Source organism: Carcharodon carcharias, chromosome 33, assembly GCF_017639515.1.
Source record: "Carcharodon carcharias isolate sCarCar2 chromosome 33, sCarCar2.pri, whole genome shotgun sequence".
NCBI lineage: Eukaryota > Metazoa > Chordata > Chondrichthyes > Lamniformes > Lamnidae > Carcharodon > Carcharodon carcharias.
In genome coordinates this window covers 4,521,578-4,536,456 of record NC_054499.1, presented here as the reverse complement: position 1 = coordinate 4,536,456, position 14,879 = coordinate 4,521,578, and the positions used below count along the sequence as shown (strand labels likewise).

At 52.5% G+C, this 14,879-nt stretch overlaps 1 protein-coding gene across 2 annotated transcripts in view; it reads left to right on the top strand.

Annotated features, from left to right (window-relative positions):
* Positions 1 to 10,065: 10,065 nt before the first annotated feature.
* The window catches only part of LOC121272353 (fragile X mental retardation syndrome-related protein 1-like), a 78,278-nt gene continuing 73,464 nt past the window's right edge, over positions 10,066 to 14,879 (top strand). For both annotated transcript variants that reach the window (XM_041178993.1, XM_041178992.1), the window contains exon 1: positions 10,066 to 10,286. In XM_041178993.1, the coding sequence (XP_041034927.1) occupies positions 10,236 to 10,286 (51 nt within the window). In that variant the 5' untranslated portion in view covers positions 10,066 to 10,235. The remainder of the gene's footprint in view (positions 10,287 to 14,879) is intronic.

The window sequence follows — 14,879 nt, the reverse complement described above, 5'->3', positions numbered from 1 at the left end:
CCCACGGAACTCATTTCTCGTTATCTTGCCTCCATTCTCTCTCCCCTTGTCCAGTCCCTTCCCACCAACATCCGTGATTCCTCTGACACCTTACGTCACATCAACAATTTCCAGTTCCCTGGCCCCAACCGCCTCCTCTTCACCATGGACGCCCAATCCCTCCACACCTCCTTCCCCTACAGGGATGGTCTGAGGGCCCTTAGCTTCTTCCTCGAACAGAGGCCCGAACAATCCCCATCCACCACTACTCTCCCTCCGTCTGGCTGAACTTGTTCTCACACTGAACAATTTCTCCTTCAACTCCTCTCACTTCCTCCAAATAAAAGGTGTGGCTATGGGTACCTGCATGGGCCCCAGCTATGCCTGTCTCTTTATGGGGTGTGTGGGACATTCCTTGTTCCAGTCCTACTCCGGCCCCCTCCCACAACTCTTTCTCTGGTACATCGATGATTGCTTCGGTGCTGCTTCATGCTCTCATCTGAACCTGGAAAAATTTATTAATTTTGCTTCCAATTTCTACCCCTCCATCATTTTCACATGGTCCATCTCTGACGCTTCCCTTCCCTTCCTTGACCTCTCTGTCTCAATTTCTGGTGATAGACTGTCCATCAATATCCATTACAAGCCTACCAACTCCCACAGCTACCTTGACTACAGCTCCTCACACCCCACTTACTGTAAGGACTCCATCCCATTCTCTCAGTTCCTTCGCTTCCGTCGCATCTGTTCTGATGATGCCACTTTCAAAAACTGTTCTTCTGACATGTCTTCCCTCTTCCTTAATCGAGGTTGTCCACCCACAGTGGTTGACAGGACCCTCAACCATGTCCGGCCCATCTCCTGCGCATCCACCCTCACACCTTCCTCTCCCTCCCAGAACCATGATAGGGTCCCCCTTGTCCTCACTTATCACCCCACCAGCCTCCGCATTCAAAGGATCATCCTCCGCCATTTCTGCCAACTCCAGCATGATGCCACCACCAAACACATCTTCCCTTCACCCCCCTTGACGGCATTCCGCAGGGATTCTTCCCTCCAGGACACCCTGGTCCACTCCTCCATCACCTCCTACACCTCAACCCCCTCCCACAGCACCTTCCCATGCAACCGCAGAAGGTGCAACACCTGCCCCTTCACTTCCTCTCTCCTCACCGTCCAAGTGCCCAAACACTCCTTTCAAGTGAAGCAGCATTTCACTTGCACTTCCCTCAATTTAATCTACTGCATTCGTTGCTCCCAATGCGGTTTCCTCTACATTGGAGAGACCAAACGCAGACTGGGTGACCGCTTTGCAGAACACCTTCGGTCTGTCTGCAAGCATTAACCAAACCTCCCTGTCGCTTGCCATTTTAACACTCCACCCTGCTCTCTTGCCCACATGTCTGTCCTTGGCTTGCTGCATTGTTCTAGTGAAGCTCAACGCAAACTGGAGGAACAGCACCTCATCTTCTGACTAGGCACTTTACAGCCTTCCGGACTGAATATTGAATTCAACAACTTTAGATCATGAACTCTCTCCTCCATTCCCACCCCCTTTCCGATCCCCCTTTTTTTTTTCCAATAATTTATGTAGATTTTTCTTTTCCCACCTATTTCCATTATTTTTAAATGTATTTCCATCCATTGTTTTATCTCTACCTTTTAGCCTATCTCGATCTCTTCCCTTCACCCCACCCCCACCCTCACTAGGGCTATCTGTACCTTGCTTGTCCTGCTTTCTACCCTTATTAGGACATTCCTTAGATAATATCACCACCTTCAACACCTCTTTGTCCTTTTGTCTGTGACGTCTTTTGGTTATCTCCACCTATCACTGGCCCTCTATCCAGCTCTACCTGTCCCACCCTCCCCCACCCCCCCTTTAAACCAGCTTATATTTCACCTCTTTTCTATTTTTACTTAGTTCTGTTGAAGAGTCATACGGACTCGAAACGTTAACTGTGTTCCTCTCCGCAGATGCTGCCAGACCTGCTGAGTTGTTCCAGGTATTTTTGTTTTTGTTTTGGATTTCCAGCATCCACAGTTTTTTGCTTTTACCTGAATAAACAATAGTGTGTGACGCTGTCATTTTGCATAATACTGATGGCCATTTAAATGACTCCAGGTTTTAGAATCAAAGCATAAATGCCATGCCGATGTATTCAGATACAGTGCAACAATATCTCTTTACGGGCAAAAAGCTTAATTATTGTAAATCAGACGAGCTCAGCTTCGACGTTTTATTTAACACACCGAATATATAGCGTAGAAACAGGCCATTCAGCCCATCTGCTCTGTGCTGGTGTTCATGTTCCACACCAGCCTCTTGCCACACCCTCTTCATCTCAACCTATCAGACTATCCTTCTGTTCCATTCTCCCTCATCTGCTTATCCAGCTCCCCCTTAAATCTATACTATTCACCTCAATCACTCCCTGTGGGAGCGAGTTCCACGTTCTCACCGCTTTGTGGGTAATGAAGTTTCTCTCGAATTCCTCACCGGATTTATTAGTGACCGTCTTGTATTTAGGGAGGTCTTGTGGTGCGGTGGGTGTCGCCCCTGCCTCTGGGCCAGAAGCTCTGTTTTGAGCCCCACCCTGGGGTTTGATGGCCAAGAAAGGTGCAGCCAAAACGGTTGAGTATCAACCTGCAAATCCTTCCAACACACGCCACTGGCAAGAAATAAGGGCGGGAGAGATTCCTGACCGGCCACGTGACGGAGAGTTGGAGCTTCGACCAGCGCTATCCATAGCCCAAACTACAACGTGCATGTAAAACACGCATGTTACCACAGCCACTCAGGCTCCCTGAGTGAACTGTAACGCTCCACCACCATCTTATATATTTTTGCCCCTAGTTCTGCTCACTCTCACAAGTGGAAGTCACCCCCCCCCCCCCCGCCGTCCCTTCAACCTTAAAGAGTCCCAGCCTGTTCAGTCTTTCCTGATGACTATAATTGCTGCGTGGTCAGGCAACTCTGCAGGTTGTAAAAGTTTGTCAATTTTGGATCTATTGTTAAGTAGCTGTGTTTTTTTTTTCAATAAAGACTAGGAACTATTCATCAGGCAACTCATTCTTCATGTTTTACCCCACATCTTCCATTCATCTATTTTGTCCACATTCCTATCAGCGGGGACACATTCCATCTGAAAAATCACGACAAATGCTTGAGAAGACTTTTAATTCTGGAAACTGGTCGTACCTTATTTGTGCACGTCCAGCCAGCATTGCAGTTTATCTGTGGAGAGAGGAAAACCGTTAACATTTCGACTCCAATATGACTCCTCTTCAGGATTGTTCAGGGGAAGAGTCATATTGGACTTGAAACGTTAACTCTGTGTTTTTCTCTCTCCACGGATGCTAACCAGAGGGACACAGATTGACGAGAATCAGCAAAAAGAACCAGAGGGGGAGATGAGGTGAATGTTTTTAATGCAGCGAGTTGTTGTGATCTGGAATACACTGCCTGAAAGAACAGTGAGAGCAGATTAAGTACGAACTTTCAAAAGGGGGAAATTGGATAGATACTTGAAAGCAGGTGCTGCCTAACCTGATGAGTTTTTCCAGCACGTTATTTTTATTTCAGATCTTCAGCATACACAGTATTTTGCTTTCATTGTTGTTTATCTGTTGTCTTCAGTTTAAATTTAATGGCGGTAATAAACTTGATTGGGTAGTTTTAGCCTGGAAGATAATGTAATCTAGAATTTGTGCCTCGTGATTTCCACCCATGACTTGGTTGTGATGCTTCCGATCAGAAAATAATCTCTCAGCACTCACCTTGTTTGAAAAATCACTGCTTAAGATGTTACTTTGCAATTCCAGAAAGAGAAAGGCAGTGCCTCCATTGTGGTCAATCCTGGTCACTATACCATAGGCCTTGAAGAGGATGCAGAAGAGATTTACCAGAATGGAATCATGGACTTCAATTACGTTTTTTAAAAAATTCATTCATGGGACGTGGGTTTCGCTGGCTGGACCAGCATTTATTGCCCTTGCCTAGCTGCCCTTGAGAAGGTGGTGGGGAGCTGCCTTCTTGAACCGCTACCGTCCATGTGGTGTAGGTACACCCACAGTGGAGAGACTGGAGAAGCCGGGATTGCTCTCCTTAGAGCAGAGAAGGTTAAGGGGGAGATTTATTCAAGGTGTTCACAATCATGAGAGGTTCTTATGGAGTAAATAAGGAGAAACTGTTTCCAGTGGCAGGAGGGTCGGTAACTAGAGGGACACAGATTGAAGAGAATCGGTAAAAGAACCAGAGGGGGAAATGAGGAGAATCTTTTTCTTTTTTTGTTGTGACCTGGGACATGGTAGAAGCAGATTCAATAAGAACTTTCAAAAAGGAATTGGATAAATGCTTGAAGGGGAAAGATTTGTAGGGATGTGGGGTAAGTGGAGGGGGTAGGGAGCAAAACAGGATGGATCTTTCAAAGAGCTGGCCAGGGATGATGGGCCGAATGGCCTTCTGTGCTGTATCATGCCATGATTGTAAGACCAAGCCCTGTGGCGTTAACAGAGGGCTTTCCCGACCACTCTGAAGGATGGGTTAGGGCTGATCTCACAGCGTCTCCGACTTTGCTTCTGACGCTTCAGCAAGCAAAAGGAAAACACCTGTAAATTGTGCAGCTGGGCTGCCTGGGATGGAAATGGAGAGAAACTGGAAAGGAAGGAAAATATGAGATGAGCGAGGGAGACACACAGGGAGTGAGGGGGGGTGGGGGGGGTGGTTGGGAGGGGGAGGAATCAATGCTATTTGCTCCTCTTGCCATTTAGTTGGGTGCAACGAAGTGCCCTGTGAATTTATTGGACTTTTCCAGCCATGCCCCACAAATGTGAGGCATAAGCAGCTTCTACAGCCAACAAAATCAAACATCTGGCTTCGAGAACACTACTTGGGAAGTGAAACCGAAAGTCACACAACACCCCAGTGAGTATAAATGTGGGAAACAAAACTTCACAAGCAAAACATCAAATCATAAACTTAAATGTTCAATAAATGGGGATTAATACACTTTTAAAATTCAGTGGGGATAAATGCTGATTACTGTACAGGTAAGTGATAATTGACTGGAGCAATATAACCAGATTGCCTTTTGAATGAATTATTAACAGACTCTGCTCCATTCAAGCAACTTCAAAACTGAGGCTGATCAAGTCTTCGCCTAACTTATATTCAGTTCCACATTCAACACTGATGACGACTCAAAACAATGTGCAGCTGGGAAAGCGGGTAACATTCTCCTGCCTCTTAGCCAGGAGGTCGAAGGTTTGATTCCCACTCCTGAGACGAGACCAAAATCAAAACTGAAACTTGCAGTACTGAGAGAGCGCCAAACTTTCAGAGGGGCGGTACAGTGTCGCACCCTCGAGGGCCGGTACCGTGGCAGTGCTGCACCCTCGGAGGGCCGGTACTGAGGCAGCACCGCACCCTCGGAGGGCCGGTACTGAGGCAGTGCCGCAACCTCGGAGGGCCGGTACTGAGGGAGCGCTGCACCCTCAGAGGGGCGGTACTTTTTTTATTCATTCATGGGATGTGGACGTTGCTGGCTAGGTCAGAATTTGTTGCCCATCATTAACTGCCCCTTGAGAAGGTGGTGGTGAGCTGCCTTCTTGAACAGCTGCAGTCCATGTGGTGTAGGTACACCCACAGTGCTGTTAGGGAGGAAGTGCCAGGATTTTGACCCAGCGACTGTGAAGGAACGGCCAATATATTTCCAAGTCAGGATGGTGAATGGCTTTGAGGGGATCTTTCAGGTGGTGGTGGTGTTCCCATGTGTCTGCTGCCCTTTTCCTTCTAGATGGTAGAGGTCGTGAGTTTGAAAGGTGCTGTCTAAGGAGGCTTAGTGAGTTCCTGCAGTGCATCTTGTAGATGGTACACACACTGCTGCTACTGTGTGTCAGTGGTGTTGGGAGTGAATGTTTGTGGATGGGGTGCCAATCAAGCAGGCTGCTTTGTTCTGGATGGTGTCAAGCTTCTTGAGTGTTGTGGGAGCTGCACTCATCCAGGCAAGTGGGTAGTATTCCATCACACTCCTGACTTGTGCCTTGTGGATGGTGGACAGGTTTTGGGGAGACAGGAGGTAAGTCATTCACTACAGGATTCCTAGCCTCTGACCTGTTCTTGTAGCCACAGTATTTATTTGGCTAGTCCAGTTCAATTTCTGGTCAATGGTAGCCCCTAGAATATTGATAGTTTGGGATTCAGTGATGGTAATGCCATTGAATGTCATGGGGCGATGGTTAGATTCTCTCTTGTTGGATATGGTCATTGTGTAGCACTTGTGTGGTGTGAATGTTACTTACCACTTGTCAGCCCAAGCCTGGATATTGTCCAGGTCTTGCTGCATTTGGACATTGACTGCTGCAGTATCTGAGGAGTCGCAAATGGGGCTGAACATTGTGCAATCATCAGCGAACATCCCCACTTCTGTCCTTATGATGAAAGGAAGGTCATTGATGAAGCAGCTAAAGATGGTTGGGCCTTGGATACTACCCTGAGGAACTCCTGCAATAATGTCCTGGAACTGAGATGATTGACCTCCAACTACCACAACCATCTTCATTTGTGCTGGGTATGACTCCAACCAGTGGAGAGTTTTCCCCCTGGTTCCCATTGACTCCAGTTTTGCTAGGGCTCCTTGATGCCACACTCGGTCAAATGCTGCCTTGATGTCAAGGGCAGTCACTCTCACCTCACCTTGGGAGTTCAGCTCTTTTGTCCATGTTTGAACCAAGGCTGTAATCAGGTCAGGAGCTAAGTGGTCCTGGCAGAACCCAAACTGGGCATCAGTGAGCAGGTTATTGCTAAGTGCTGCTTGAGAACATTGTTGATGACCCCTTCCATCACTTTACTGATGATCGAGAATAGACCATTGGGGCGGTAATTGGCTGGTTTGGATTTGTCCTGCTTTTTGTGTATAGGACATACCTGGGCAATTTTTCACATTGCTGGGTAGATGCCAGTGTTGTAGCTATATAGGAACAGCTTGGCTAGGGATGTGGCAAATTCTGGAGCACAAGTCTTCAGTACTATTGTCGGAATGTTGTGAGGGCGCATAGCCTTTGCAGTATCCAGTGCCTTCAGTCATTTCTTGATATCACGTGGAGTGAATTGAATTGGCTGAAGACTGGTATCTGTGTTGCTGGGGACCTCTGGAAGAGGCCAAGATGGAACATCCACTTGGCACTTCTGGCTGAAGATTGTTGCGAATGCTTCAGCCTTGTCTTTTGCACTGATGTGCTGGGCTCCTCCATCATTGAGGATGGGGATATTTGTGGAGCCTTCTCCTCTAGTGAGTTGTTTAATTGTCCACCACCATTCACGACTGGATGTAGTAGGACTGCAGAGCTTAGATCTGATCTGTTGGTTGTGGAACTGCTTAGCTCTGTCTATCAGTTGCTGCTTATGCTGTCTGGCATGCAAGTAGTCCTGTTTTTACTTCACCAGGTTGAAACTTCATTTTTAGGTATGCCCTCCACTCTTCATTGAACCAGTGTTGTTACCCTGTTTTGGTAGTAATGGTAAGAGTGGAGGATATGCCAGGCCATGAGGTTTCAGGTTGTGATTAAGTACAATTCTGCTGTTAATGGCCCACAGCGCCTCATGGTTGCTAGATTTATTCAAATTCTATCCCATACGATGGAGGGTATCGTCAATGTGAAGGTGGGACTTTGTCTCCACAAGGACTGACCGGTGGTCATTCCTATCAATACTGTCATGGACAGATGCATCTGCGGCAGGCAGGTTGATGAAGATGAGGTCAAGTATGCTTTTCCCTCTTGTTGGTTCCCTCACCACCTGCTGCAGACCCAGTACAGCAGCTATGTTCTTCAGGACCCAGCCACTCTTGCTGATGGACACTGAAGTCCCCCACCAGAGTACATTCTATGCCTTTGCCTCTCTGTGTTTCCTCCAAGTGGTGTTCAACATGGAGGAAGCACTGATTCATCAGCTGAGGGAGGGAAGTACGTGGTAATCAGCAGAAGGTTTCTTTGCCCATGATTGACCTGATGCCATGAGACGTCATGGGCTTTGGATTCAACGTTGAGGACTTCAGGGCAACTCCCTCCCAACTGTATACTACTGTGCCGCCACCTCTGCTGAGTCTGTCCTGTCAGTGGGAGAATTAGTACCGAAGGAGTGATGCACTGTCGAAGGTCAGAACTGAGGGAGTGCTGCACAATTGGAGGCTTGTTACTAAGGGTGTGCCGCACTGTTGGAGGGTCAGTAGCAGGTGTCAGGAAGATATAATAGTTATCATAATGTTATTGGAATTTATTGTAAAATAGTGTGTGTCTTAATTGGATTAAAGGCAGCTGGTCTGAAGGCTTTGATGTAAACATGGGGGACGTTTAGAATGTAAGGTGTAAAAGGATTTTTGCATTTTGAAATAAACCAGGCTAGATTGTTTTCAAAGGAGGGATGAAATCTGTCACCTAGCCAGGTGAAGTTTAGAAACTGTGTTTACTTTTCCCCAAAGATTACTGGTAAAACTTAAGTGTTAGGAGAGATTTTTATTATCAGAAAAGTAAAGTCCAAAGACAGAGTGAAACAATGGGAATTTGCATTCAAAGGGGTAAATATGTATAAAGGAGCAAAGGCTGTGTGCAAGGGTAGGCATTTTTAATATCAAAGTGTGAAAAGCCTTCAGTATCTACTTCAAGCTGCTGTTTTCAAAGAACTGAAGTTAAGAAAACTCACTTTCAATTTGACTGGTTCAGGGTATTGCATCACTATTGCCTTAAACTTTGTTTCTTTCTGTTGCCTTAACGAAAGTGTAACTGGGAGTCAAATTAAGTAGGGAATTTAGAAATTATCATAGTAGTAATTTGTAGATCAATGTATGTGTTTAAAATCACTTCTCTTATTAATAAACGTTCATTCTGGTTTTGTAAGAACCTGTAAGTTTTGGTGGTCTTATGAATTCAAGTTGTGGCACTTGTTTCAAGTTTCCCTTTGGGATTTGAACAACTCAGCATTTACCTTCAGCTGTGCCATAACACGGGGAGGGGGGTGGGAGCGCCGCACTGTCGGAGGATCAGGGGCAGGGCGGAGTGCCGCACTGTCGGAGGATCAGTGCCGAGCGAGCGCCTCACGGTCGGATGAGATACTGGGCTGTTGCAGAGGGCCAGCACAGACACGACGGGCCGCATTGCCGCTTCCTCCTCCTGTGTTTTAACCATTCTATGAAAAGGGGAGGGACATTAACCGGGCAACTGGGGGTCAGTCATGGGGCTGCTGGAGCCGAGGCTTCTTGGGGCAGAGCAGGTTGAGAGGAAAGGGATTCGGACGCAGCAGAGTTTCTCCCGCTCTTCCAATGCAGGCGCCATTCACAAATCGGTCACCCGTGATTGGCATCGGAGCAGACCAATCAGATGGAGGAACTGGCCTGCCCCTTCACCAATCAGGGCCCGCTGGTTTGTGGGTGACACGTGAGACGGAGGCCCTCGATTGGCAGGGAGCGTGGGTTAGTGTCCAATGGGGAAGGGAGGTGGGCGGGTATCATGGGTTTGATTGACGCACCCACTGTGGCCAGGATATCTAGCCTGGAATGGAGAGGGGGCGGGGTTTGACGGTCCAATGGACAGGCATCACGTGGGTCACGCTCGCCACCGGGCTTCAAATACCCCAACCGTTAACTGTGATTGACAGCCTCACCGCCCTATCAGCGATACGTTACCTTCGGAGCAGTCCAATCGGCGGGGAGGGATAGGCGGGGCTGACCGCGCTCGCGGCCTCATCCGCACCAACGAACTTTCTAGGAATTCTCCCGGCGACCAATGGGGCTGGGGGGGGTGGAAGAAGCCGGGCGTCTGGTCCAATCAGCGGGCAGGCGGGGGGCGGAGGGAAATGGCGCCGAGCAGCCAACGGGCGAAAAAAATACCGTGTGGAATGATTGATGGTCCGCCCCGCCAATGGGCGGGCGACAGCTGAGGTGATGGACGTCGGACTAGGGCCAATGGGGGCGGCGGGCGGAGGTGTCCCCGATCTGATTGGCGCGGGTCGGCCAATCGGCGGCGGGAGGGTGGGCGGGGCCGCGTGGAGGGGGCGGGGCGTTTTTTTAATAGCCGGAGCGGAGAGGGCGAGAGGCTTTTTCTCCTCCATCGCTGTCTCCGCGGTAAAGGGGCTTCTCCCTTCCCTTCATCTTCCTCCCCTCTTCCTCCTCACACCCGGCCCCCTAACCCCAACCCCAACCCCAACCCCAACCCCACCCCCCCCACCTATCTGCCGGCTACACGGCGGGGGGGTTTGAACGATGGACGGGCTGGCGGTGGAGGTGCGCGGCTCGAACGGCGCCTTTTACAAGGTGAGGAGACCCGGCGACAAGATCCCAACCCCCCCCTCCCCCCCTCCCCGGAGCGAAGCGACTCATCCCGGCCCCCAGGCCGCGGCCTAGTCGGGGTGGGGGGGGGGGGGGGGCGGGGATGGGGGGGGTGAAGGGAGGGAGTGAGGGGTAGGGGGTGGGTGCTGTCTGTGTTTATCATTTACCCTCTGCTTCTGGTCTCCACTGCCACCTCCCCCCCCCCCCCTCCTCACCCCTACCCCCACCCCCCCCCCTCCCTCCCTCCCTCCCTCCCTCCCCTGCCCACCCTACCCTGTCCTCAATAAACTGCATTAATCATTGCCCATCCCCCCCACCACCTCCCAACTTTTACTTATTGCCCATCCATTCACCCCCCCCCCCCCAGAATATCTGCCTCCAAATTTAGCCCCTTCTCAATCTCATTTTCCCTTCTAAATGTGGCCCCCCCCCTCTCCATTAATTCCCCTTTCCTCCCCTCTAAACATGCCCCCCCCCTCCCTTAATTCCCCCTTTCCTCCCCTCTAAACATGCCCCCCCCTCCCTTAATTCCCCCTTTCCTCCCCTCTAAACATGCCCCACCCTCTCCATTAATTCCCCTTCCTCCCCCCTCCGTTAGTTCCCCTTCCTCCCCCCTCCGTTAGTTCCCCTTCCTCCCCCCTCCGTTAGTTCCCCTTCCTCCCCCCTCCGTTAGTTCCCCTTCCTCCCCCCTCCGTTAGTTCCCCTTCCTCCCCCCTCCGTTAGTTCCCCTTCCTCCCCCCTCCGTTAGTTCCCCTTCCTCCCCCCTCCGTTAGTTCCCCTTCCTCCCCCCTCCGTTAGTTCCCCTTCCTCCCCCCTCCGTTAGTTCCCCTTCCTCCCCCCTCCGTTAGTTCCCCTTCCTCCCCCCTCCGTTAGTTCCCCTTCCTCCCCCCTCCGTTAGTTCCCCTTCCTCCCCCCTCCGTTAGTTCCCCTTCCTCCCCCCTCCGTTAGTTCCCCTTCCTCCCCCCTCCGTTAGTTCCCCTTCCTCCCCCCTCCGTTAGTTCCCCTTCCTCCCCCCTCCGTTAGTTCCCCTTCCTCCCCCCTCCGTTAGTTCCCCTTCCTCCCCCCTCCGTTAGTTCCCCTTCCTCCCCCCTCCGTTAGTTCCCCTTCCTCCCCCCTCCGTTAGTTCCCCTTCCTCCCCCCTCCGTTAGTTCCCCTTCCTCCCCCCTCCGTTAGTTCCCCTTCCTCCCCCCTCCGTTAGTTCCCCTTCCTCCCCCCTCCGTTAGTTCCCCTTCCTCCCCCCTCCGTTAGTTTCCCCTTCCTCCCCCTCCGTTAGTTCCCCTTCCTCCCCCCTCCGTTAGTTCCCCTTCCTCCCCCCTCCGTTAGTTCCCCTTCCTCCCCCCTCCGTTAGTTCCCCTTCCTCCCCCCTCCGTTAGTTCCCCTTCCTCCCCCCTCCGTTAGTTCCCCTTCCTCCCCCTCCGTTAGTTCCCCTTCCTCCCCCCTCCGTTAGTTCCCCTTCCTCCCCCCTCCGTTAGTTCCCCTTCCTCCCCCCTCCGTTAGTTCCCCTTCCTCCCCCCTCCGTTAGTTCCCTTCCTCCCCCCTCCGTTAGTTCCCCTTCCTCCCCCCTTCCGTTAGTTCCCCTTCCTCCCCCCTCCGTTAGTTCCCCTTCCTCCCCCCTCCGTTAGTTCCCCTTCCTCCCCCCTCCGTTAGTTCCCCTTCCTCCCCCCTCCGTTAGTTCCCCTTCCTCCCCCCTCCGTTAGTTCCCCTTCCTCCCCCCTCCGTTAGTTCCCCTTCCTCCCCCCTCCGTTAGTTCCCCTTCCTCCCCCCTCCGTTAGTTCCCCTTCCTCCCCCCTCCGTTAGTTCCCCTTCCTCCCCCCTCCGTTAGTTCCCCTTCCTCCCCCCTCCGTTAGTTCCCCTTCCTCCCCCCTCCGTTAGTTCCCCTTCCTCCCCCCTCCGTTAGTTCCCCTTCCTCCCCCCTCCGTTAGTTCCCCTTCCTCCCCCCTCCGTTAGTTCCCCTTCCTCCCCCCTCCGTTAGTTCCCCTTCCTCCCCCCTCCGTTAGTTCCCCTTCCTCCCCCCTCCGTTAGTTCCCCTTCCTCCCCCCTCCGTTAGTTCCCCTTCCTCCCCCCTCCGTTAGTTCCCCTTCCTCCCCCCTCCGTTAGTTCCCCTTCCTCCCCCCTCCGTTAGTTCCCCTTCCTCCCCCCTCCGTTAGTTCCCCTTCCTCCCCCCTCCGTTAGTTCCCCTTCCTCCCCCCTCCGTTAGTTCCCCTTCCTCCCCCCTCCGTTAGTTCCCCTTCCTCCCCCCTCCGTTAGTTCCCCTTCCTCCCCCCTCCGTTAGTTCCCCTTCCTCCCCCCTCCGTTAGTTCCCCTTCCTCCCCCCTCCGTTAGTTCCCCTTCCTCCCCCCTCCGTTAGTTCCCCTTCCTCCCCCCTCCGTTAGTTCCCCTTCCTCCCCCCTCCGTTAGTTCCCCTTCCTCCCCCCTCCGTTAGTTCCCCTTCCTCCCCCCTCCGTTAGTTCCCCTTCCTCCCCCCTCCGTTAGTTCCCCTTCCTCCCCCCTCCGTTAGTTCCCCTTCCTCCCCCCTCCGTTAGTTCCCCTTCCTCCCCCCTCCGTTAGTTCCCCTTCCTCCCCCCTCCGTTAGTTCCCCTTCCTCCCCCCTCCGTTAGTTCCCCTTCCTCCCCCCTCCGTTAGTTCCCCTTCCTCCCCCCTCCGTTAGTTCCCCTTCCTCCCCCCTCCGTTAGTTCCCCTTCCTCCCCCCTCCGTTAGTTCCCCTTCCTCCCCCCTCCGTTAGTTCCCCTTCCTCCCCCCTCCGTTAGTTCCCCTTCCTCCCCCCTCCGTTAGTTCCCCTTCCTCCCCCCTCCGTTAGTTCCCCTTCCTCCCCCCTCCGTTAGTTCCCCTTCCTCCCCCCTCCGTTAGTTCCCCTTCCTCCCCCCTCCGTTAGTTCCCCTTCCTCCCCCCTCCGTTAGTTCCCCTTCCTCCCCCCTCCGTTAGTTCCCCTTCCTCCCCCCTCCGTTAGTTCCCCTTCCTCCCCCCTCCGTTAGTTCCCCTTCCTCCCCCCTCCGTTAGTTCCCCTTCCTCCCCCCTCCGTTAGTTCCCCTTCCTCCCCCCTCCGTTAGTTCCCCTTCCTCCCCCCTCCGTTAGTTCCCCTTCCTCCCCCCTCCGTTAGTTCCCCTTCCTCCCCCCTCCGTTAGTTCCCCTTCCTCCCCCCTCCGTTAGTTCCCCTTCCTCCCCCCTCCGTTAGTTCCCCTTCCTCCCCCCTCCGTTAGTTCCCCTTCCTCCCCCCTCCGTTAGTTCCCCTTCCTCCCCCCTCCGTTAGTTCCCCTTCCTCCCCCCTCCGTTAGTTCCCCTTCCTCCCCCCTCCGTTAGTTCCCCTTCCTCCCCCCTCCGTTAGTTCCCCTTCCTCCCCCCTCCGTTAGTTCCCCTTCCTCCCCCCTCCGTTAGTTCCCCTTCCTCCCCCTCCGTTAGTTCCCCTTCCTCCCCCCTCCGTTAGTTCCCCTTCCTCCCCCCTCCGTTAGTTCCCCTTCCTCCCCCCTCCGTTAGTTCCCCTTCCTCCCCCCTCCGTTAGTTCCCCTTCCTCCCCCCTCCGTTAGTTCCCCTTCCTCCCCCCTCCGTTAGTTCCCCTTCCTCCCCCCTCCGTTAGTTCCCCTTCCTCCCCCCTCCGTTAGTTCCCCTTCCTCCCCCCTCCGTTAGTTCCCCTTCCTCCCCCCTCCGTTAGTTCCCCTTCCTCCCCCCTCCGTTAGTTCCCCTTCCTCCCCCCTCCGTTAGTTCCCCTTCCTCCCCCCTCCGTTAGTTCCCCTTCCTCCCCCCTCCGTTAGTTCCCCTTCCTCCCCCCTCCGTTAGTTCCCCTTCCTCCCCCCTCCGTTAGTTCCCCTTCCTCCCCCCTCCGTTAGTTCCCCTTCCTCCCCCCTCCGTTAGTTCCCCTTCCTCCCCCCTCCGTTAGTTCCCCTTCCTCCGTTAGTTCCCCTTCCTCCGTTAGTTCCCCCCTCTTCCCCCCTAAATGTGCCGCCCCCATCCCTTAATCCTGCCCTCCCCTCTAAATATAGCCCCTCTCCTTTAATTCCCCCCTAAATAGACCCTCTCTCCCTTAATCCCCTCTTCTCCCTCTAAATATATCTCCTCCACTTCTAAATGTACCCCGTCCAAATCTACCCTTAACCGCCTTATGCCCCCCTTCTAAATGTATCCCCCTCCCCTTAATCTTTTCACCCTTGTCTAAATATACCCTGTCCCCCTTAATCCCTCACTTCCCCTCTAAATATACCCTCACAACCCCTTTTAAAAATATCCCTCTTACTCTAAATCTCTCCCCCACACCTCAATTCCCTCACTACCTCCTTTCATGTCTTTACCCCAATCTAATTTTATAATCCCTCACCTCAGCTGCCTCACTTACCACATCTCTCAACCCCTTTCTCCATCTAAGTGCACCCCCTCCAAATACATCCCTTCCTCCTCAATCCCCTTTAACTTTCCCTCTAAATATGCCCCCCCACCCCCCCAGCAGCCTCCACACCCTGCCGTCTGGCCATCTCCCTTCCCCTGACTCCCATTTTTTTTTTGCTTGGAAGATGCAGTAAACATTGCGATAGCTGGATCCTTTTAATTGTTGGCTAGTATTATCAATTTAGGGGGAAAAACACACCCTTT